Below are 22,454 nucleotides of genomic sequence, written 5' to 3'. Positions count from 1 at the left end.
ATGTCGAGCATATTGCGAGCTAGGTACTTCGGCTCCTCCCTTTTTGTTTTTGTTTTCCTTAGAATGTGGCCCTCCTTAATATCCAAATCCTTAAGTATCCTGCAAGGTCTTACCAATTTTTGGTCTCTATCCTACTAAAAACTTCTCTGTTCCATATTTTTTATTTTTTTCCTTGAACAATTTGAATCTCAGATGGCCACTAGGATTACCTTCTCCTCAATGACGTTCACTAATCCTTTATTTGTTCAATGAAACCCTCTTCTTGATGCTACATATTCTCAAAATTGAAGGAGATTTTGCTAGCCATACCCCTGCAATCAGGAGCAATTGGGTAGTAATCATAGACCATCGTCGAAAGCACCTGAAGCAAATCTGGGAACCCGCTTCTCCAATAATTGGTGGATACTAAAAGCCTTGATTCTTGACCAAGTGGTAGCTTCTCTATTACTGAACCAGGCAAAAGGACCCCCTTGGACTGGAAGATCCATGAGATGACCTTGTCAATGAAACAGGAGAACTCTGTCGTTGCCATGGTAACACCCCCTCCTCCCACTTCTCAAATGTATCAGGGGATATCCTATTTAACCCTACAACACCACCACCACCACCACCAAGCCTTAAATCCCACTAGGTGGGGTTGACTACATTTGATATCCTATTTAATGCTGTCCCTTAAATTCAGCCCAAATATTATTTCTGACATTTTCATTAGTTGAACCATTAATGCCTGGTAAAATGAGCTGCAAATTACTCCTTGCAAGCTCAAACTGGGACAATGAGGAATGATTACCAGAACAGGCATGCATTGCTCCGATGTTGCATTTATTCCACACAACAGTACCTCCTATGGAACTGTTTGCTCGATAGCCACTCAGTCATTCCCACCTTTCCATAAAGAACTGATTGAGTTTTGAGACAGCCTTCAATCTTGGCTTCTTGAAAACAAGTGATATCTATTTACCATTTTCCAAGAAGGCTTCTCATCACCCTTCTCTTATCTGGGTCCTTCAGCCTTTGGCGCTCCATGAGACAATTTTGCATTTTATAATCACTTGGCCTTTGCTTTCTTACGAACCCTTGCCCCAACCGATCCTCCCCTTGAACTTTCTTGGCCTTCATAGTTGATGTTCCACTCCAGTCTTTTGAACTCTGACTCCTTTTGCTGATAGGGCTTTTGCTTTTGCCTTCGTTTTTTGAACTCTGACTCCTTTTGCTGATAGGGCTTTTGCTTTTGCCTTCTGCAGCTCTGCTGTTCTAGTGCTATCCTTCCATTTTTCCTCCAAGTTCATGAGCAGCTCTATGCATTACTTCTTTAAGCCTGATACAGACACCCATTGGGACCTCCTGAACCAGGTTCATGAGCAGGTCCTCTTGAAGCCTTATTTAGATACCCCTAGGAACCTCCTGAACATAGTTTATCTTTTTCTTACCCACCTGGAGGCCTTTGCCATGCTTGGCTGTGGCAGTTGTGTATGCCACCACGTTTGCTTTAGGGATTGAAAGCTGCTTGTAAGTCGTCACAGGTTTTGCATCTTTGTCCTTGATCAGCATCTTTTGTTCTTCCTCCCTTCTCCCAAATCTGCCAAGCTAAACCATCTTTGATACTGCTCCACTTGTGGTTGGCTACTGTCCTATTGCTTGGCACTGTCCCTTTGTTCTCTTCATGATGAGAACTGCCTTCTATCTCCCCTTTAAAGTTGATGGTCCTCTGAGATTCAGTTTCATCTCATTATAGCTTGTTAGAATCCCTTTGATAACCTCCTGCCTTCCTCTATCCTTTTCTCCCTCCAGAACCATTGACATTGAGGTATTACCATATCCTTAAAAACCCTAATCTTGGAATAGGATTGGGCTGCCTTGCCTTTCTTTCTACTCTGTTCGTAGATTCCAGCACCTCCGCTGCTGTGACCTTAGAGGAGAACTGGAATAAAAATGATCTGTCAGACATTTCAAGGACTTGAACCCTAAAAGAATTTCCCCAAATTTGGTTTACCCAAACCAATCTTTTTGGTGGAGAAAACAACTGCATCTTCATCTTTGGCTCTTTACCTTGAAACCTGCCCACAAGCGCTTTTCTGAGATGGACAATCCTGGATTTTGAAGAGCTAGGGAATACATTCTCTCCAAATTCCTATTTTGTGCCCAATAGCATCAATCTTGTCGGAAAATGATAGTGAGCAACTCGGTACTTCACAACAACCGTTTCCCTGTTGAAGATATTGCTGCTGCTCCTTTCATCAGCAAACTCCATAAAAAACTGGCTTAAAAATACATTGTGCATGAAATGGCTTGGTACGCCTTATCCCTGTGCTATGTACCTCCATGAAGTTATATAGGGTTTTCATGTTCGACTTCTTCTCTAGGCACTCACAGGCCCAGTGTAGGACCCGTCAGCCTTGTGGTCTTCACCCTCTTTCCACAAACTGAAACTCTGATCACCTCCTCCCTTTAGAATATATTAAATGTACAATTCCCAGGCTGCGCTGTGATTCACCTCCTCATCAGCTCCTTGAGACACAACATGCGATAATTACACCAGAATTAAGCTTGACAACCAGTTGTCGATGAATTGATTTGAGGAACTCTGCAGCGGTTTTTGTGGTTGCTGACCCTTTCTCTCCTATGTTCATCTCCTCCCGTAAATCTGTAATTCCTTTCTGAACCTGTGTTTTTATGCTAGAATGACTCTGATGATCTTCTGTTTTTCTCTCTAGATCTTATCAATCACTTACTTAAATAAGGGCATACCTTGAGTACGTGGTTTTAAGAGCTGGTTGGTCTTTGTGGACCCGTTGCAACTTGGTTTCAGTGGTAATTTGCCATTGTTTGTGTAGGAACAAAGTATGGCTGGGCTCCACTACATTTTCCTGTTGTTTTGTGTGTGTGTGGTTGGTCCCTCTGCTCCCTGTGGTGGTCCTCTGTCACCCATTTTCCCCTCTGTTGTTGGTGTTGAAAAGGATGCCCAAGATTGGCTGCATTATGACAATCTAGTGTGATATATGGAATATATGACAAAGGTGGAGTGTTGGAGCATTTCTATTGATGGGTTTCTTCAAAAAACAAGGAGCTGGGTCAACTATTCAATCAACTGATATTGAGCATCGGTTTTTTAGCAAAGTATGGAATTTATCATCAAATATTCAATATGATGGTCACAACAAGCTAAAGCTAAAGTTCCATTAAGGAGCGTTTCCACGGGGTAGCCTAGATACTTCATTTTATTGGTAGGCATCATGTCATCATCAGGAGGTTCTAATTGTGGAGTTGTTTACAGGATATGTGCTGCGTTTACCCTTGGGGTCAGATGAACATTTTGGTAGCTAGTAATTACAAGCTTAGCCAGCACTGTACTGGGACATAGGGTTATTAGATGAGAGATTTCCTCTGATTTTAGGAAAAAAATTCAAATGCAGAGCCTCCCTGTCTTGGCATTATTTTGGGCATCCATTTGATTCTTGGTGTTGAGGCTTATATTCTTTGTTAGCTATGGTTGCAAGGGGTCTTAGGTTCTATTCTTGTTTCTCGTGTTTTATCATGTGTTTTTTAAAAGTTGTTTTATTCCCCCTAATGACACTGACTATTGAAAGCGTAGTATACTCCAATACCACTCGTCGGTTCGGGAGTATATAGAGTTAGAGGGGCGGGGGTGAATGGAATCTTTCTCGTATTTATGACTTCCTCTACAAAATAAAAATCTTGGCAAGATGCAACCAATTATATCACAATATATAAAATAAAATCATGCTCAAGATAAATAATCAAGAGAAGGGTAGAGAAGCTTAACACCAGTATTTTAACGTGGTTCGGCACCGAGCCTTGAGACCAACTCAAGGATTCCTTAATCCACTAAGGAACTCCTTCACCGGAGGAGAAGCTTATAACTCGGGAACAAATTCCTACACTCAGGAACAAATCCCTACCGCTCACCAAGAGCCTTCACCAAACAGTTCACAAAGAACCTTACAACTTGGTTCACAAAGAACCTTTTACAAGAAGATGGATATACAAAGAAATTGCTCCTCAAATGAGCTAATATCAAATACAATCAACCTCACACTATTCTCTCAAGGAATGAATCACACTAGATTTAGAGAGCAAGAGAGAAATTGAGCACTTGTGAATATAAACTAAGATGCAAAGTTCCTAGGTTTTGTATTCAAAGATATTTTTCACTATGAACTTGTAAAATCACCAAAACCATTCCTAAACAAGTATAAGAACTTGTATTTATAGCCAAAATCACGTGCTAGACGTTATGTAACCGTTGGGAGTGAATCTCAAAAGAAACTAGCTGTTTTCTAGCCATTGGTGTTTAGTTCACGATGTTAATCGTCAATGAGTGCTATCCAATCATCAACGAGTCACCCTCAGTTGTTGAGGAATCATGCCTTTTTGTCGACGAGTCACCTGAGCTGAAAACTCGTTTTAGCTACTAGAAAAATTCGTCGACAAGTCAATATTTGTCAACGATTGAGTTGGGCAGAAACTCAATTTAAGCTATTGGATTAATTAGTCGACGAATGCATCCCATTAGTTGACTAATGCCCTATTTTTCATGCTTAATAAGCCTTATAACGACTAAGCTCAATCTTGGACAAAAGTATATGAAAGTTATTAAGTCTAATGGAGATTAATACTTGTTCAAATGAGTTTTCCCTTGAATATAAGATATCTTGATTATGAAAACACATTTGAAGGCTCATTTTGATATCTTATATGCTACTATGTCCTTTATAAAAATATACTTGACTTTCTTGAGGTTTAGGGACATAAAACTTGTTTTGACACAACTGGGACTAAGTGTGAAAATGTTCTTAATACCAAGATGTTGAAAACTTGTCCGTTATGAAAACATATTTTGAGTATAGGATATTTTTGACAAACTCTTTGTTTTTATCTTTGAAAACCATGAGTGTTGAATTTATGACTTAGTGAAATTCTAATACTCTTGTGTCCTAGTATGCATGTGCATTTTGCTCAACTCTTACTTAGAAATCATGTGAGAAACAAAACCTTAAGAGTTACAAAATATACTACCTCAAACACTCCCCATCACATATAATTCTACAATAAGCTTCCTTGGATGTGCTTGAGTCCTTCCGAGTGAGTGTCCTTTTGATCTTTCCTTCTTGACGTCTACTCGGTCCAATCTTTGCCTTTGATCAAGTACTTCATGTATTTGTCACTTGCACACATATAGGTTAATATCATCAAAACATATAAAACATGATTATGTAACCACAAAGGCTAACAACTACAATTGGGGCATTGATGGCCCCCATTTTTCAAGCCCTGCAAACCAGGTTGTGATATCTCCTTTGCCTCCTCCCCATGAGAAAAAAACCCAAAAAAAAAAGGAGAAAAGAAAAAAGGAAGAAAGAAATGTACTGGAGCAGAACCTGCAAAAAAGCAGGGGCATTATGGCTCGGTTTTCTTTTTCAATCTACCTGGACCTTGACTTTTGGAGAGAAGTTGAGTGCAAACCTAGTTCAGCTTAATTTAATTTGTTTGGGCTGGAAATCAATATAAAGTCTATTCTTATGTTACTTCAGAACTTGGATTTTGGTATTGGCTATGTATTTCTTACTCCCTTCAGTTTAGGTTGTAAGGGACTGTTATGTATTGCAATATAGAGAGTCTAAGGCTGTTGAGTGTGCAGGTTCAAATTTTGAAAATTGCCCTTCTTTTAAAATGCTTGAGCTTAGGTTGCATGGCAATGAATATGTTTTCAGGTTGTCTGTTACAATGATGCTTCACACCCTGAGTCAAAACACTGGCAATATAGCTTGCTATGCACACACGTGTGTGCGCGGAGATTCAAATGATTAAAACGTCTAATATGATAGAGTGCAACATAGACATGGTAAAAAAAAAAGAAGCAAAGTTTAATGCATGCAATATTCCGAATGTTCATCGTACTAGCTAATGTTTTGGTAATGTTTTTTTTTTTTTGAATTGTAATTGTACGTGATTTCAGTTGTTAATTTAACCAACCATACTTCTGTTCACTATGCTTGATAAACCATGGTAGTAAATGGAGTGGTTTAGTAAATGGAGTGGTTAGGTATCGAATTTACCAGAAGTATTAGAACCTCAAACAATATTTCACTTGCTTTAAGATGGGCCATGGGTTTGTATGGGGATTGCCCCATGTTTGTTGATTCATTTGGGAGTTTGAGGTGGGGTGGGGGCAACGTGAATGCAGTTCCAAGGCACCATTAGAATCCCCTACTTAGTTGACCTCTAGATGATCTTCATTATGATACAGAGCTAAAATCAGGTGGTGCAGTGGCCCAAAGCTAGATCAATTCTCCAACTGAAAAAGGAACAAGTTTTTCCATGGTTGTTGCTTCATTTGCGAGTTTGGGGCGGGGCGGGGTGGGGTTTGGGGGGGCCAAAGGAATGCAGTTCCATGACACCATAAGAATCTCCTACGTAGTTGACCTGTAGATGATATTCATTAGGATACAGAGCCCCTAAAATCAGGTGGTGCAGTAGCCCAAAGCCAGATCAATTGCCCAACTGAAAAACAAACAGATTTTTCTATTCCTCACAATCTGGCACATTCCTTTTGTAATGATGTTCAAAGCTAGTTATGAAGCTATTACGTATTAACTGTTAATTTTTATGATTCCCATTAATTTTATGTGTAGATGTTCTCTCTCTGTTAAAGAATGTGTCTATAAAATCATAATGGACTTATATGATGCTAACTATAGTTGGCTTTTTCTTAAATGTTTAATTCTCTGTTATTTTCTGCCTCAGAATTTTGCTCATTTCTTGTGTCTACAGGTTGATAGAGAATTGTTGGAATGAGAAGCCAGCCAAGAGACCAACATTCGGGCAAATAATAGCTAGATTGGAATCCATTTACAACAAACTCGGTCACAAGAGGCGCTGGAAGGTTTCTAAGCCCCACTCTGTGTGTGTGTGTGTGTGTGTGTGGGCTTGTGCCTGTGGCCGTGCACTTGCATGTCCCTCTGTGTATGCATGCATGCAAGTGTTGTGGTTTATTGCATTTACATGGGAGATGCTGGTAATTTTATAATAGTATAGGAACAGAATGCCCTTGACAACATTGATTAGTTTTAACATTGGCAAGAGACAGTTTCCCATTTCTGTTTACATGATCCTCTTATTATTTGTGTTGTGGTGTCATGATTGATGGATCACCTCTTGGGGATTGGATGTGCCTTCAAAGTTGCACTAGCCAATTGAACTTTGATGAATAGCTTTTTGTTGAATGCTCTATATTGTCTTGGTCTCAGTTCATGGAAGATGTGAAGGAGCAACATGCATGAACACGCATAGTGCTGTGTAAGCTAGTGGTTTAGCCATCTCAAATAGTTCCTTATCATGCACAATGTTGCAACTTTGGGCCTTGTCACCATAAAATCCCTGTTATAAACTTATGCATGTGTGGGTCCTTGCATAAAAAAATAGTTTTGTCAAACATTCGTTGATCATATTGTACTCATGCATTCACAAAAATTTTTCAATTTCCAAAAATATTTTGTTACAACTAAATTTGTGAAATGATTAAATTAACCTGATTTTTTGGTGTGCATGACATGCGTAGGGAAGACAAAAATTCAGTCAAGCCATTTAAATAACAATAAAAGATCTAATTTTTAAACTGAACTAGAATTAGTGGGAGAAAATGGTCCATATAGATTAACCTAAATATTTTGGCTTAACATAGTCTTGTCATTGTTGTCATATGGTATACCATGTGGGACCACCAGATGGCATGGGGCGTTTGTTGTGAAATGGTGCTGGCATATTTCAAGATTTCATGTGCAGTGGAGGAATAAGACATTAGAGATGATCAATCCCATCAAGTGATTGAGGTGTTGGGTGAATTAGTTGGTCTTAGCATCTCTTGAGAACTGGGAATTGATTTGTAATGGTGGTTTATGGAGCTCTACGGATTCATTCTTCCATGCTCATGCATACATGCATATGGCTATTGCAACTTGCAAGAAAACAAGTAAAGATCTGAATTATGCTCCACTTTTCTTTTGTTTGCGTGATCTGTTCAGGTTAGGCCATTGAAATGCTTCCATAATTTTGATGCCATGTGGAAGAAAGATCAGTCAAATTTTAGCAGCCGCAGTCGTTCATCTCGTTCTACTGGTCGCTTATAGTGACTCGAAAGGGCGCGGAGGCTCATTTTTTTCCAACTTTGTGGGAGAAAGGGAAGTTTATTTTGTCCAAGGGAAGTTCATTTTTGTCATTTTGTGTGTAATTTCACGACGATCTCTTGAATTAAAGGCTTCTGATTTTCTTATTTTCGATTGTGATTGTGGGCTGAAAAAAAAAGTCCACATCATGTATGAAGTAGTTTGATTGTGGTTGTACATTATGTGTATAATTACAAGGTTTGCTTACATGAACTCATGATATCTTCTGACCAATGATGCCCCCGTGTTCAAGTAATTTTGAATGGTGCGTGCTAGCTTTTGTAATGAACGGGTGATGGTGCATGAATAATGTTTCAGTGTGGGAATTTATCGATTCATTCATCTACTTAGCATTATTATGACTAAAGCTTCGTTTTGGTTCTTGGGGAGTGTTTAGATTTTTGGTATTATTATTATTATTAAAAATACGGTTGAGGCTTAAACCCTATATTTTCCCTCAAAACAAAATGCAAGTGACTAGATCACAAGAAAAGTAATGAGAGCGAAGCTTTTTGGTTCATGGCGGCGGCGGAGATTTGGCAAAAACCGCTGGGAGCTTTTCACAAACATGAGTTCTGGAATTGTTACTCCTAACGAAAATATTCACCCAATAGTTTTGCCATAAAATTTCAAGGGTGTGAAATAATGCAGGGTGTTTGCTTGACAGTTGCAGGCTCTGCTCGGGTCTTTATCATGGAAAATGACCATATGGCGGTATGGGCTGATGGCGACCCGCCCTTTTGGTCACCATCAGTATTCTCAGCTTTGACGAAATAGTTTGGACCACTCAATTATTGTGCTTAATGAATGATAACACTACTCAATAGTTTTCACCCACGTATAATAAGATTGGTTGGAAGGCACTAAGCGTACGGTATCTGCATATTTTATACGTACCAACATTCCCTTTATTTTTCTTGGGTTTAATTCACATTCCACGCCTCGCCGTGCATGAGCGCGGACACTAGTTTTTATCACACCTATGTTATAACACTGTTGCACCTTTAACTAATGATTGGATGAAAGTTTGTTCATGAGAATATCAAAGGTTTCTGAAATTAGTAAACATTGAACGGTGTTACAGAATTACTTATGAATATATTTAGGTTTTTAAGGGCTAGTTTCAATTTGTGAAGTTATTTTCGGTAAGAACTTTGAAGTTTAGTGATTAAATTTACTTCTGTGAAATGACATGTAATAATTTAGAAGTAATCTTTCCTCTAAAATCAACTTCCAAAAATAAAAAAGTTTTGAAAGTGATATTTTGTTTTAATTAGTTTCTAAGTTTAAAAATATCGTTTATTATCTCAATTACATTACACTTTAGTTTAGAATTAATCCTGCACCATAAATCACTACACATCAAAAGTTGTACCAAAAACCGTTGTTATTAGATATATGTTAATCAAATACTTGAATTTGTTATTTAAAAATTCCGTAACTCTATGTTTGGAGAGATCTTAAATTTGAATTTGTATCCGATTTGGATAAAAAGTAGTGCAGAAGTTGTATTGAAATTTGTTCTAATACACTTAAATCCAAATTTAAGATTTGAAATATATGTTCTCAAACGTTGTGTAAGCGTTGATGGTAAACAAGAATTGGAGTTAAAATGAACTTTGTTGCAAGTCTGGTTTATTATGGATACTTTATTTAAAATTAGATTTACATCACCCATAATTAGTTTTGTTTCCTATTATAAAGAATGTATATCATTGCAAACGTTTTATTCTTAAGGGTGTTTTTTTTTTTTTAAAAAAAGGGTGACACCTCTATTTATTTATTAATATATCCTCACTTTTGGCGGAGGAATATCGTGATTACAAGATAAAACAAAAGGGAGAGTACAGAAAAACTAACACCAGCAACCAACCAAAGACAACAAAATTAAACATAACTAACAAATAAGATAAAAATTTCTAGGTCCTCTTGAATTATTATTTCCTATGTTTATTTTGATTAATTTACATGTAGTTTCACTATTTTTGAATTGAAACTAATCTTTGGGAAGTCAACTAAGTTGAAATATTCTTTATCATTTTAAATGGAATAAATTATGATTTCTATTGGAGAATTCAAATTATTATCTCTTGAATTTTCAAATATCTTTTCTTTTTAGTTGTAGGATTGTCTATCATAAGGAAAGTGATTGGCACTTTTTTGAATCAAACAAGGAAACAATTCTTAATTTACCCGATTTTCTTGTTTCTTATTTTAATTCTTGCTTGTCTCGTTCTCTCTTTAACATGTTGACTTGTTCTCAATGCTAAATGGAAACTTCGTCTTAGAATCTTTTCATTTATTCTTGAACGAGTATCTATCATTATTGGTTTATAATTGTTGACTTTGCTGTAGGATATTTTTAAGTAGTATCATTAGAAGCAACTCTATAAATTGAGCATGTTGGAAGCTCTTTTGAGGTATAGAAACATGCATAGATAAGTCATGAGACAAACTCCACTGACTTAGAAAGTAATTACTCAAATCCAATGACAAAAGAAACTAAATGTGCAAGCTTTCCAAAATTTAATTTGCGTGGCTTGTGAAGGCTACTACATGTGATTGAGAAAGTTATACTACTTTACTTTCTCAAACTACTCATTTTATCAATGGGCATGAAAGTCTAAACTTTCACTATTCAACTATTTACTTTATCTTTTAAGTTAGTTTTACTTAGGATGCTTGATATATACTATTTTATTCATTGCACGTAATTTTATTTTTGTATATCTTGGGGCAGAAATTAGATCAAGTTATTTGTGGACTATTGTTTGTTTGATGATTGTAATGTAGTCGAGATTGATTGGTATATCCAAGGTGATTGTTGGCTTTGACATATATAGCTAGAATTGAGTTGTATACTCTATATAATTGGACAAGGTTGTCTCTATGTTGTGGGAATGAGTAGTAAGCTATTTGACATAGTGGAATACTCAAGAAGATTACTTCAATATGGTATGAAATTCTTGGGCCTAGGAGTAATGTTATATATTATTATATAATGGTATTTTATAATGATTTTAACATATTGCTATGTATACATGCTTGCTGCATAGGGTTGAAACTACAATTTTCATTGATGAGATAATGTAAATTGTGCAAAAGCTTTATAGATATAGGTAAATTGGTGAACCATGTAAATCATATTTCTATTTTTTTTTTTTGTTTCGCCTTTAATTTTCATTGTGTGTGAGTTAGTAACAGATTTTTTTTTTGTTCCACAAAAGATTTACTAGGCAATAATAGGAGAGAAACAGGAGAATATGGATAAAGCTGATTGGATGGAACTAGAACAAACCATTTTTAGTACCACTAGGTTTTTTTAGTAGATACGACAAAGAGCTTGTATATGGAAAAGAGCAATACCAATGGATAACTTTCGAAAAAGTCACAAAGTTTCTTTGTATGCCCCAGGGTGAGGATTTGAATCACCAAATGAATTAGCTTCTTCGCATTTTCTCAAAGTAGATATGATTGGGGAATGAAGACGAAGATAAGACATGGATGTTTTGATCTTGTGTTTCTTCTTCTTTTTGAACATGCATTTGGCTACTACACTACTTTATGGGAAGCCACCCTAAGATACATTATGAGGTTTTTGGTGCTTTCAAGTCAAACGAAATTAGGAGAGTCGACAACGAAGACAATGAATTAGGGGGTCTGGTTTCCAAGGTCATGCATGTGATAGTGAGATCCAAGAGAAGGGAAAGCAAAGGGTAGGTCAAAGTAGTTTAAATCAAGGTCCAAGAACATAGAATATGCTTCAAGTGCTAAAAAAAAGGGAAAATTATATGCAAGATTGCCCTCTTCGGAAGAAGGATGAAAACAAGAAACACCGACCATCAAGCTTTGCAAGTGTGTGACATATATATTAAAATACTAAAAGTACCTCAATAAGTTTTATATGCTAAATACTTAAGATACCATAATAAGTAATACTAAATATAAACATAGTAATAATACCATAATATTCTATATACTATCATACTAAATATAATAGCAAGATAGTAAATATATATCAAAATGCTAAACTTGCCATGATGATTAATTCCTTTATATATAAACATGATAAAATACTAGAATGCTAAAACTAAATATCTTAAAATACTAATATGAGTATTCATACATTAAACATGATACCAATCAATAAAGAAAATCTTAAGTAATTAAAATTGGATATATATCAGCAACGAAAACCCTATATAAAAGATATGAACATGAGTATTAACTATAAGAACGAATATTATAACATTGAAAATAATAATATTTATTATTAAATATTCATAAAAAAAAAAGGAAATTTAAACATGCATGAATATTATGACATCAAAAATACTCCGCGAAAAACATCCTACAATAATGAGAGCAAACCGGTTAATATTTACTATAAAAAAAATGAAACAAGATGATAATAAAACTAAATAAATAAATGGATAAATAAACAATTAAAACAAATCTTTACATATATGTGCTGGCGTGTGTTTCAGTGTGTGTGTTTATGTGTGTGTGTGGGTGTGTGTGTCGTGCGTGTAGGCCACTCACAGCAAAAAGGGGGCTGTGCTCAGAGTGTTGGTTGTTTGGTGTGTTCGTCGGAGCGGTGGATATGGAGATGGTCGTGCAGGATGGCTGCGGCTATTCGTGCAGGAGAAAGAGAGAGTCCGAGAGAGAGGGAGGTCGTGGTTGCTGGTGTTGCGGTGGCGAGGGTGGCCGTGCTCAGTTTACGGCTGTGTGTGGCTTGAGGCAGCAGCCGAAGCCGGGTCTTTGGCTGGAACTCTCAAGTGGCTTGCAGCAGTTAGAAGTCTGGGGGTTGCTGTGGCTGTGAGTTGCAGCAGCTGAAGTAGCTGGGCCGCTGGGGGTGGCCGGAGTTGAGCGTGGCCTGCTGGAGACGGCGGAGGACGATCCGTTGCTGGTACGAAGACGCCGGGCGGTGACAATGAAGGAGGCTGGATATGCGACAACCAGAGGGTAGAGATGATCGGAGACTTGACAGTGGGGCGAGGTGAGGTTGTTTGGTGCTAGTTCAGCTATTGTGAAGGAATGGGAGAGAGGGACGGAGATGCTGAGAGATGAGGGGGAAGAGAGAGAGAGGCCGGGATGTGGTGAGGGTGTGGGAATGGATGCTGTGCGGCGGCCTCTGCGAGAAAGAGAGGTGGAGATGAGGGAGGTGCGGCGGCTGGGATGCTGTGAAAGAGAAGGAGGGCAGAGATGGAGGTTGAGCGTGCAAGGTTAGGGTTTTTTTTTTTTAATGCTTTTGCCCCCTTTTTTGTTTGCTTTTTTTTTTTCTTTCTTCTTTTCCTGTTTTTGTTTTGCTAATAATAATAATAATAATAATAATAATAATAATAATAATAATACTAGAAATAATAATAATAATAATAATAAAGTAACAATAATAATATTAATACTTTTGTTATATTGGGTTCGGGTAAAAAATGGGGTGTCTATAGCTGCCCTTTTTGTGGGCTTTGTTGCTTCAATGCAGCGGTAGAAACTCTCCTATGTTTTTGTAGCAACAAACTTGCAAAGATAAAAGACGCTGATTTTGGATTGGGCCAAATGTAACAAAAGAGACCAAAGTGTGACTTCCCAAAAAATAACCAGTGAAGGATCAACATGAGTGAGACCGCAAAGGGTTAATAGTAGTGAGATCGCGAAAGGTCAATAAGGTGGGACCACGAAGGGTCAATAAGAGTGGGACGACGAAAAGTTAATAAAATGAGACCACGAAGGGTCAATAAGAGTGGGACCACGAAAGGTCAATAAGAGTGGGACCAGAAAGGATCAATAAGAGTGGGGCTCCAAAGGATTAATAAGGCGAGACTACGATGGGTCAATAAGAGCAGACCGCGAAGGGTTGATAAAAGTGGTCTGTGAAGGGTTAATAAGAGTGGACTGCGAAGGGTCAATAAGAGTGGGACCGCGAAGGGTCAATAAGACGGGACCACGAAGGGTTAATAAGGCGGGACTGCGATGGGTCAATAAGAGCGGACCACGAAGGGTCGATAAGAGTGGACTGCGAAGGTACAATAAGAGCGGATCGTGAAGGGTCAATAAAAGTGGGATCATGATGGGTCAATAAGAGTGAGACTCCAAAGGGTCAATAAGAGTAGGACCGCGAAGGATCAATAAGGCGGGACCGTGATGGGTCAAAAAGAACGGACCGCAAAGGGTTGATAAGAGTGGACCGCGAAGGGTCAATAAGAGCAGACTGCGAAGGGTTAATAAGAGTAAGACCGCGATGGTTCAATAAGAGTGGGACTCTGAAGGGTTGATAAGAGTAGGACCATGAAGGATCAATAAGGCGGGACTGGGATGGGTCAATAAGAGCGGACCGCGAAGGGTCGATAAGAGTGGATCGCGAAGGGTCAATAAGAGCAGACCACGAAAGGTCAATAAGAGCAGGACCGCGATGGGTCAATAAAACGGGACCATGAAAGGTTAATAAGAGTGGGACCGCGATGGTTCAATAAGAGTGGACCGTGAATGGTCAATAAGAGTGGGACCACGAAGGGTCAATAAGAGTGGGACCGTGAATGGTCAATAAGAGTAAGATCCTGAAGGATCAATAAGGCGGGACTGCGATGGGTCAATAAGAGCGAACTGCGAAGGGTCGACAAGAGTGGACCGCGAAGGGTCAATAAGAGTGGGGCCATGAAGGGTTAATAAGAGTAGGATCGAGAAGGATCAATAAGACGGGACCGCGAAGGGTTGATAAGAGTGGGACCGCGAAGGGTCAATAAGAGTGGACCGCGATGGGTCAATAAGAGTGGACCATGAAGGGTCAATAGGAGTAGGATTGCAAAGGATCAATAAGGCGGAACCGCGATGGGTCAATAAGAGCAGACCGCGAAGGGTCGATAAGAGTGGACCGCGAAGGGTCAATAAGGGTAGGACTTCGAAGGGTCAATAAGTGTGGGACCGCAAAGGGTTAGTAAGGGTGGGAGCGAAGGGTCAATAAGAGTGGACCGCAAAGGGTCAATAAGAGTGAGCTGCGATGGGTTAATAAGAGTGGACCGTGAAGGGTCAATAAGAGTGGGACCGCGAAGGGTTAATAAGAGTGGACCACGAAGGGTCAATAATAGTGGATCGCGATGGGTCAATAAGAGTGGACTGCAAAGGGTTAATAAGAGTGGGACTCTGAAGGATCAATAAGGTGGGACCGTGATGAGTCAATAAGAGTGGACCGCGAAGGGTCGATAAGAGCGGACTGCGAAGGGTCAATAAGAGCGGACCGTGAAGGGTCAACAAGAGTGGGACCGCGATGGGTCAATAAGAGTGGGACTGCGAAGGGTCAATAAGATTGGGACCGTGAAGGGTTAATAAGACGAAGCCACGAAAGGTCAATAAGAGTGGGACCACAAATGGTCAATAAGAGTGGGGACTGAGACGTGGTGTTTAAGATGGGACCGCGAAGGGTCAATATGAGTGGGATCGTGAATGGTTAATAAGAGTGAGACCGTGAAGGGTCAATAAGGTGGGGCCGCGAAGGGTTAATAAAGTAGGACCGCAATTGGTCAATAAGAGTGGATTGCGAAGGGTAAATAAAAGTGGACGAAAGGTCAATAAGAGTGGGACCGCGAAGGGTCAATAAAAGTGGGACCACGAAGGGTCAATAAGAGTGAATAATATAATCAAAACAATTTTGATGAAACTACTCCCATGAATGAGATAATCAAGAAGGCTTTGAGGTGATCCAATGCCTCGGTTTCATCATGAACAACACAATTTTTGGATGTGAGGGCCGAGGCCCTAATTTCAAGGTAGATGACTCAATTTGGACCATGGGATGGTTACTCTGTATGGGGGATGATGAATCGGGTACGAGGTCTCGAGATATTTTGGGAAGTGTCCTCAAGTGTAGGGTTCTAAGTCTTGAAGAATTGCTCCGCTGAGAATGATCAATCGGGTAGAAGATCTCGAGATCACTTTTTTTTTTTTTTGGAAGATAAGCATTCAAGTGTGGGATTCCAGGTCCCAAAAAAGTTCCTCCACTGGGGATGATCAATCAGGTGCGAGATCTCAAGATCTTTTGAAAAGTTAGTATTTTGGAAAATGGTTACCCTATTGAGGATGATCAATCGGGTGCAAGCCCCCGAGATTCTTCTAGAAAATGTCCTTTGATGTAAGGCTCAAAGTTACTCCACTGGGGATGATTAATCGGGTTCAAGATCCCTAGGTTCTTTTGGTTGTCTTTAGATTACCCTCTTTGAGACTCAACAACCAATGCCTCAATTGGTTCCTGGGGTCAGTTGCCACAGTTTCAAAGTATGTTAATTTGTGCATGGGGTCAGCTGCCACAGTTTCAAAATTTGTCCTAGTGTTTGGGGTTAACTGCCCCAGTTTCTAGGTAACTCTTTGTGTACCTAGGGTCAGCTGCCCTCAGTTTCCAAATATGTCAAGACAAGAATGACTCAGTCAAGGATGCAAAAGGATTATTCAAAAGTTTATTCAACCAGACAAGTATGAATGAATGATGCTCTATTGCTATATGTATGCATGTTGCTACCTAAGATGCTAGAATACAATGATATGTTGCTATGTGTACGTGTGCATAATAATGCATGAATGCAAAGATGTATGCACATTGCATGAGATGCCCTTTGTATTTTATTTCTTATGCAATGCATGCATGCTAACGCATGGACTTTCCTTCTTCCTATCTTTGTTGGGTGTGCTTTCAAATTCCAAGTTGCTGCCGATTCTGGCTATGTTCCAAATTTCAAAAGGTGCTCAAAATATGCCCTAGTGTTTACATGCCACTAGTCATGGCCCTGTTTTCGACTTTTATTTAGTCATGAAAGCTCCTGAATTTGCTTAAATGGAACTAAAAAAATGCCCCAGTTTCAATCCTCGTCCACTGATCTTGGTTACGTTTTCATCGTGCACTCTGATATGAAGGCATCAAAATTAATCTAGACAAAACTCAAACCAGAATCTGCCCCGGTTACCATAATTTGTCACTGATCTTAACTTCAAATGAAGGCACTTGAATTGGTTTCACGGGTACTCAACATGGAGTTTGACTCATTTAAGTGCATCTGTAACTGTTCTTGACCATTTTACCCACTTTTCACAAGTATCCTCTTTTGGCAAATGTGTCGGTGATTAAGCCCTTTTCACTATCCGTCCTCCTTTTGGGGCTTTTGAAGAATGGAAAAGGGAATTTTTCTTTTCCTCTTTTTTATTTTTTTATTTTTTTAATTTTTTATTTCTTTTTTTTTTTTGTTTATTTTTTTGTTTTTTTTCATTTGAATGAATGAATGAATGAATGATCATGCATTTAGGACATCAATTTACTAAATCAAAAGACCATATACACAAAATAGATGTTTTACTGTGTTCACATGCTATTTCAATGGAAAAACTTCATACCGGTATTCGAGAGCCATATGATGATGGTGCTAACTTTTCAAACTGAATAGCTAATGTTTTTCTTTCACCAACCGCCCTAGTTTTATCGATGGACTATTCTTCTATCTTGTTCTGCCGTGAAACCATTGGGAACCTCTTGTTTAACGGTTGCCCTTAGTTTAGCCAAGTCCGACCCATGTTTTGATCTCAAGATGATCTTTAAGACTCGAGATGAAACGTAAGCTTAGGGATACATGTTTTCAGAAGAAAGGGGAAACCAAGGCTCAAAAATCCCATCCCCTGATAATGTTTGCCTCAATTTGGGGTTTCTGCAAGGTATTGACCGAACTTGTCACTTGAACAAGCTGCCTACGTACCTTTCCAGGATCAGGTCATTACGTAGTTCAGACTCAATATCGAGTCTGAAAAATCATTTGAGACAACAATATATACTAATCTAGTCAGACTTTCACTTAACCCGTAACGTAGGTTAGGGGTATGGGTTAAAGAAAGAAAGATTTAAATAAGGCTCAAAATTTATCAATCTCATCATAGGTATTCGCTGGTCAAAGATTACAAATGAACCATGTCCCTTATTTTTATTTCATTCTCTTTCTTTCTTTCTATTTTCCCTACATATTCTTCTTTTACTGCACTTTTGTTTTCCTTTCATGAATGACCTTTTACCATTTTATTTGGACCTCTTTGGGACTGATCTTTTTAAAACTGCCCCAATGTGGGGTGTGATCCTTTAAAGGGTTAATCAAGATTAAATCCTTTTGGTAATGATTATTGTTTCAAATGACTCGCCAAATGCTGAGGCACCCAAACCCAAGTTAAATTTTTGGTGAATTGACTTTTTAAGAAAAATTGGTTTAACAATCAGGCTTAAATGGATTAAAAAATGGTAAATCAATATTTGGTTATTTTTAGGGATAACTAGTTGGCCAAAGATGGCCATCTATCATTTGATTAAAACATGATTAGCGGAATGACATGAGATTCATGGAACAAACAGAAATTTTGCTGAGGCTTTCAAAACACTTCTTCGCAGTATTTGAATTCATAGGGGAACGAACATTGTTTCATCTTCATTTACTTCCATATCCTAGTTTGAATTTTCATAACTAACATCTGCTTGTGGCTCATTAAAACTGACATTTTTGTTTTCCTTATCTTAGGATGAAACAGGAGTAGACAAAATTTTGGCAATTCAACTCTTGACGCAAGTGATATACGAAAATGCATAATTTTGTTTCATTGATAGAAAAGGAATTTTTTGAGACAAAAGCATTAACAAATTACATCGAAAGAAAGAAGAAAAAAAAAGGAAGAAAAAAAAAGCATCCATGAAGGGGGTGGACGATCAAAAGCTTGCCGATTGTATATCTCTGTTTCCATGGTCAAATAGTAAACCCATTCATTCAGACTACATGTGGAATATCCTTGGTCCATAACTTGTTGTACTTCACTGTCTGATCTGAGCTTCAAAATATTCTTCTAACATTGCATAATGGGTTGCTCTGTGTCAAACGCCAGTAGACCCAAATCTCTTAAGGTTTGTACTTTATGCTTAAGATGCCAACATTTTTCAATTGAATGACCTATTGCCCCAGAATGATACTCGCATCGAGCATTTGGGTCGTACCATCGTGGGAAATGGGACTACAACAACAATCCTAGTATTGGTACAACCATTTGAATTGCCACCAATTGCGGGAACAATTCTGTATAAGTAATCGAAATAGGTTGAATTTCTTTTCTCTTTCTTTCCATCGAGGGGCCCCCTCCCGTGTCCTGAACATTTAGCTGCCTTGTGACAGGCTTAGGTTCGAGGGAAACTGCTTGGGGTTGTGCACCTGGCTGCACTATCTGATGGACTTTGGCTTTGTAAGCAAAGTTCTTATTCGTCCTCCGGGTCTTACCCTCTTGGTAAGGATGCCCTTGAATCATCTGTGCTTCCTCGTCTTTCTTCCTATTGGTCCACTTCTTGCTCTAATTAGTTTCTATGCCACCACTTTTTGTTCTTCCGACTTTGATGGCCATTTCATATCTCTCTTTGGTAAAAACAATGTTCATAAAGTCATGGGGGGTTGCCCCTAAAAGATGCCCAAAGTAGGGATCTTTCAATGTATTCATGAATAGGGAGATAGCCTCACTATTTTCCACCGGAGGGCTCACTTGGATAGACATGTCCCTCCGTCTATATGCATATTCTTTGAATGTTTCGTTAGGTTTCATTTGTAAGCTTTATAAGGTCATGCGATCAGGTGCCATTTCTATCATATGGCGGTACTGAGCTATAAAAGCATTTGCCACATCTTTCCAAGTACGGATTCGAGCTCGATCTTGTTGAATGTACCATCTGATAGCCGCTCCAGTCAAGCTATCCTGAAAGTAATGCATCATCAACCTTTCATCGTCTGTGTGTGCAACCATTTTTTGGCAATAGAGGCGCAAGTGGGTCCGAGGACAGTGGGTTCCATCAAAATTTTCAAAAGTCGGAACTTTAAATTTCGGTGACAGGATCACCTTTGGCATGAGGCACAAGTCATTAGGATCGACAGAGTCGAATGTATTAGATCCCTCAATGGCTTTCAAGCGCTCCTCCAACACGTTATAACGACGCTCAGCCTCAGATATGTTCATTCCCATATCAGAAGCTACTACCGGGGGTGTTCCTGCCATTGGGAACTCGTGTGTTGGCACAGTAGGGATGAATGGAGAGATATTCGGCATTGAACCTTCCATGACGACAGGTGGTGGAGCTGACGTTTGTCCAAGAACCGTGGTGAACCCTGGAGGATGAGTGGGGTCCGTATCTGTTTCAGGATCATTCTGTACTGCTTTTCCTTTGTTCATAAAAAATTCCAGGATTTTGCTCATTTTCTCAGTTAATTCTTCCTGTCCTTGTTCTATGCCCAGGACCGTATTTTCCAGTTGTTCGCTCATTTCTCTTACCTTTTGCCTGGTGTTGTACGAGTGCGTAGTGGTCTCAATATTGCTTTTGATTACTGAGGCAGCTTCTTTCCTTAAGAGAGCTGCAGATCAAAACTTCCTTTCTTAGAACCATGAATGCATGATTATGTAATGTATGAATGCGTGAGTATTTAATGTGTGACCGTGGGATGCAATGGGTGTTTATGCTGGATGTAACTAGTGCAAACATACATACAAATAAAGATATGAACATGCATGCAGCCTATCGTGTATGACTATGCGTGAAGTTATGCATGAAGTGCATAAATGCGATGTAACCTAAACAAATACTTTGCCAGAATTCTGTAAAAATCCTTATCGACTAATGAAAGGGTTTATGATTAAGCCGACCATTGATGGACCACTGATTCAATTCAATTCCTCCCTCGACCATTCCTTTCCTTAATGATGGTCCATGTACCTTAGATCCTATAAAGGATCAGGTTATGATCTGGGTTTGGGATTAACTCGGGCAAGTCAACCCATTGGGTTGGTTCAACATAGGCTCGTGGACTTCGATGTACACTTGAACCTTAGGTGTTTCAAAATATGGGCTCTAATCTATTTTCTGATGGGTCGAGACCCAAGTTTAAAGGGAGTTGGGCTTGGATCGCCTTGAAAATGTTGGCCTTGGATTTTTAAGTAATAGGGTTGAAGCCCCCTTTTGAAATATGGGTTTGACCCTTTTGGAAAATTAGGCCTGAGCTAGGTTTTTTTTTGTTTAGAAAATGGTCGGGCCTAGATTTGTTTTAAAAAGAGTTGGGTCCGAGTTATTTGAAAAGGATTGGACCAACTTATTTTTAAAATGCGTAGACCAAGTGTTTTAATTTTTTGAAAGGATGGACCATAGTCTCATTATTGGACTTCTCCAAAATGATGGTTAAGTAGTATGCATATCTAAAATGGATGCAAGATGTATAAAATAACACAAAACATATATACGAAAGACACGGATTAAGTCACAGGGAGAAGGATGAGTATCCTATCTCAACTCAAGGTAGATACACCTAATTTATAGGGTTTCTTCATGGTTCTATCCTAATTAGGGAAAACTATAGACAAGTATGTGTGGGTAGGCTGTAACCCTTATTGATGACAAAGTTCTCAGATTGAACTTCAATCCTCCCCCATAGGGGTTCGAAAAAAGCCTGCACTGAGCAGAGTAGTTCGTGGGTCCCATCAAGCTCTGCCACGAAGGGGCTGATGCTATTACACTCCTATCTAATCTTAGGAGGGAAAGCCCGAGGATAGAGCGTGTGAAAGTGTGTGAATTTATAAGTTTAGCCTAATCCGTCTATCCCCACCTTTATTACATGCTTATTCAAACAAAATATTTACAAGTAATCACATGCTTATTCAATAACAAAGGAAACAAAATATTCACAATTAATCACATGTTTATTCAAACAACAAAGGAAATAAAGTGTTTACAATCAATCACATGCTTATTCAAAATATGGAATCAAGATATTTACAATTAACACACTTATTCTAAAATATTTGCAATTTATAAAAAAGATTTGGAAACAAAATATGTACAAATAAAATGCTTTATTTAAAAAAAATTGGAAACAAAATATTTGCAATTAATAAAATTTGGAAACAAAATATTTGCAATTAATAAAATTTGGAAACAAAATATTTGCAAAAAAAATTCGAAAACAAAATATTTGCAATTAAAATTTTCTTATCTAAAAAATTTGGGAATAAAATATTTGCAATTACTATGCTTATCTAAACAAAAAATTGGAAAGAAAATGTTTGCAATTAAAAAAAAAATTGGAAATAAAATATTTGCAATTACTATGCTTATTTTTTTTAAAAAATTTGAAAATAACATATTTGCAATTACTATGCTTATTTAAAGATTTTGGAAAGAAAATATTTGCAATTACTATGCTTATTAAAAAAAAAAATGGAAATAAAATATTTACGATTAAT

The 22,454-nt window shown here is 38.3% G+C and overlaps 1 protein-coding gene across 4 annotated transcripts in view; it reads left to right on the top strand.

Moving 5' to 3' along the window:
* The window catches only part of LOC131144846 (integrin-linked protein kinase 1), a 66,627-nt gene extending 58,210 nt beyond the window's left edge, over positions 1-8,417 (top strand). For 2 of the 4 annotated variants that reach the window (XM_058093746.1, XM_058093744.1), the window contains 2 exons: positions 6,793-6,904; positions 8,043-8,417. In XM_058093746.1, coding sequence (XP_057949729.1) covers positions 6,793-6,904; positions 8,043-8,147 — 217 coding nt within the window. In that variant the 3' untranslated portion in view covers positions 8,148-8,417. Of the gene's footprint in view, positions 1-6,792 lie in introns of all 4 variants that reach the window. The other 2 variants (XM_058093745.1, XM_058093743.1) reach the window with 1 other exon arrangement.
* The last annotated feature ends 14,037 nt before the right edge of the window (positions 8,418-22,454 follow it).

The sequence above is a fragment of the Malania oleifera genome, chromosome 12 (genome assembly GCF_029873635.1).
Source record: "Malania oleifera isolate guangnan ecotype guangnan chromosome 12, ASM2987363v1, whole genome shotgun sequence".
In the NCBI taxonomy this organism is placed as follows: domain Eukaryota; kingdom Viridiplantae; phylum Streptophyta; class Magnoliopsida; order Santalales; family Ximeniaceae; genus Malania; species Malania oleifera.
The sequence above is the reverse complement of the archived record's forward strand: the minus strand, read 5'-3'. Positions and strand labels throughout refer to the sequence as shown.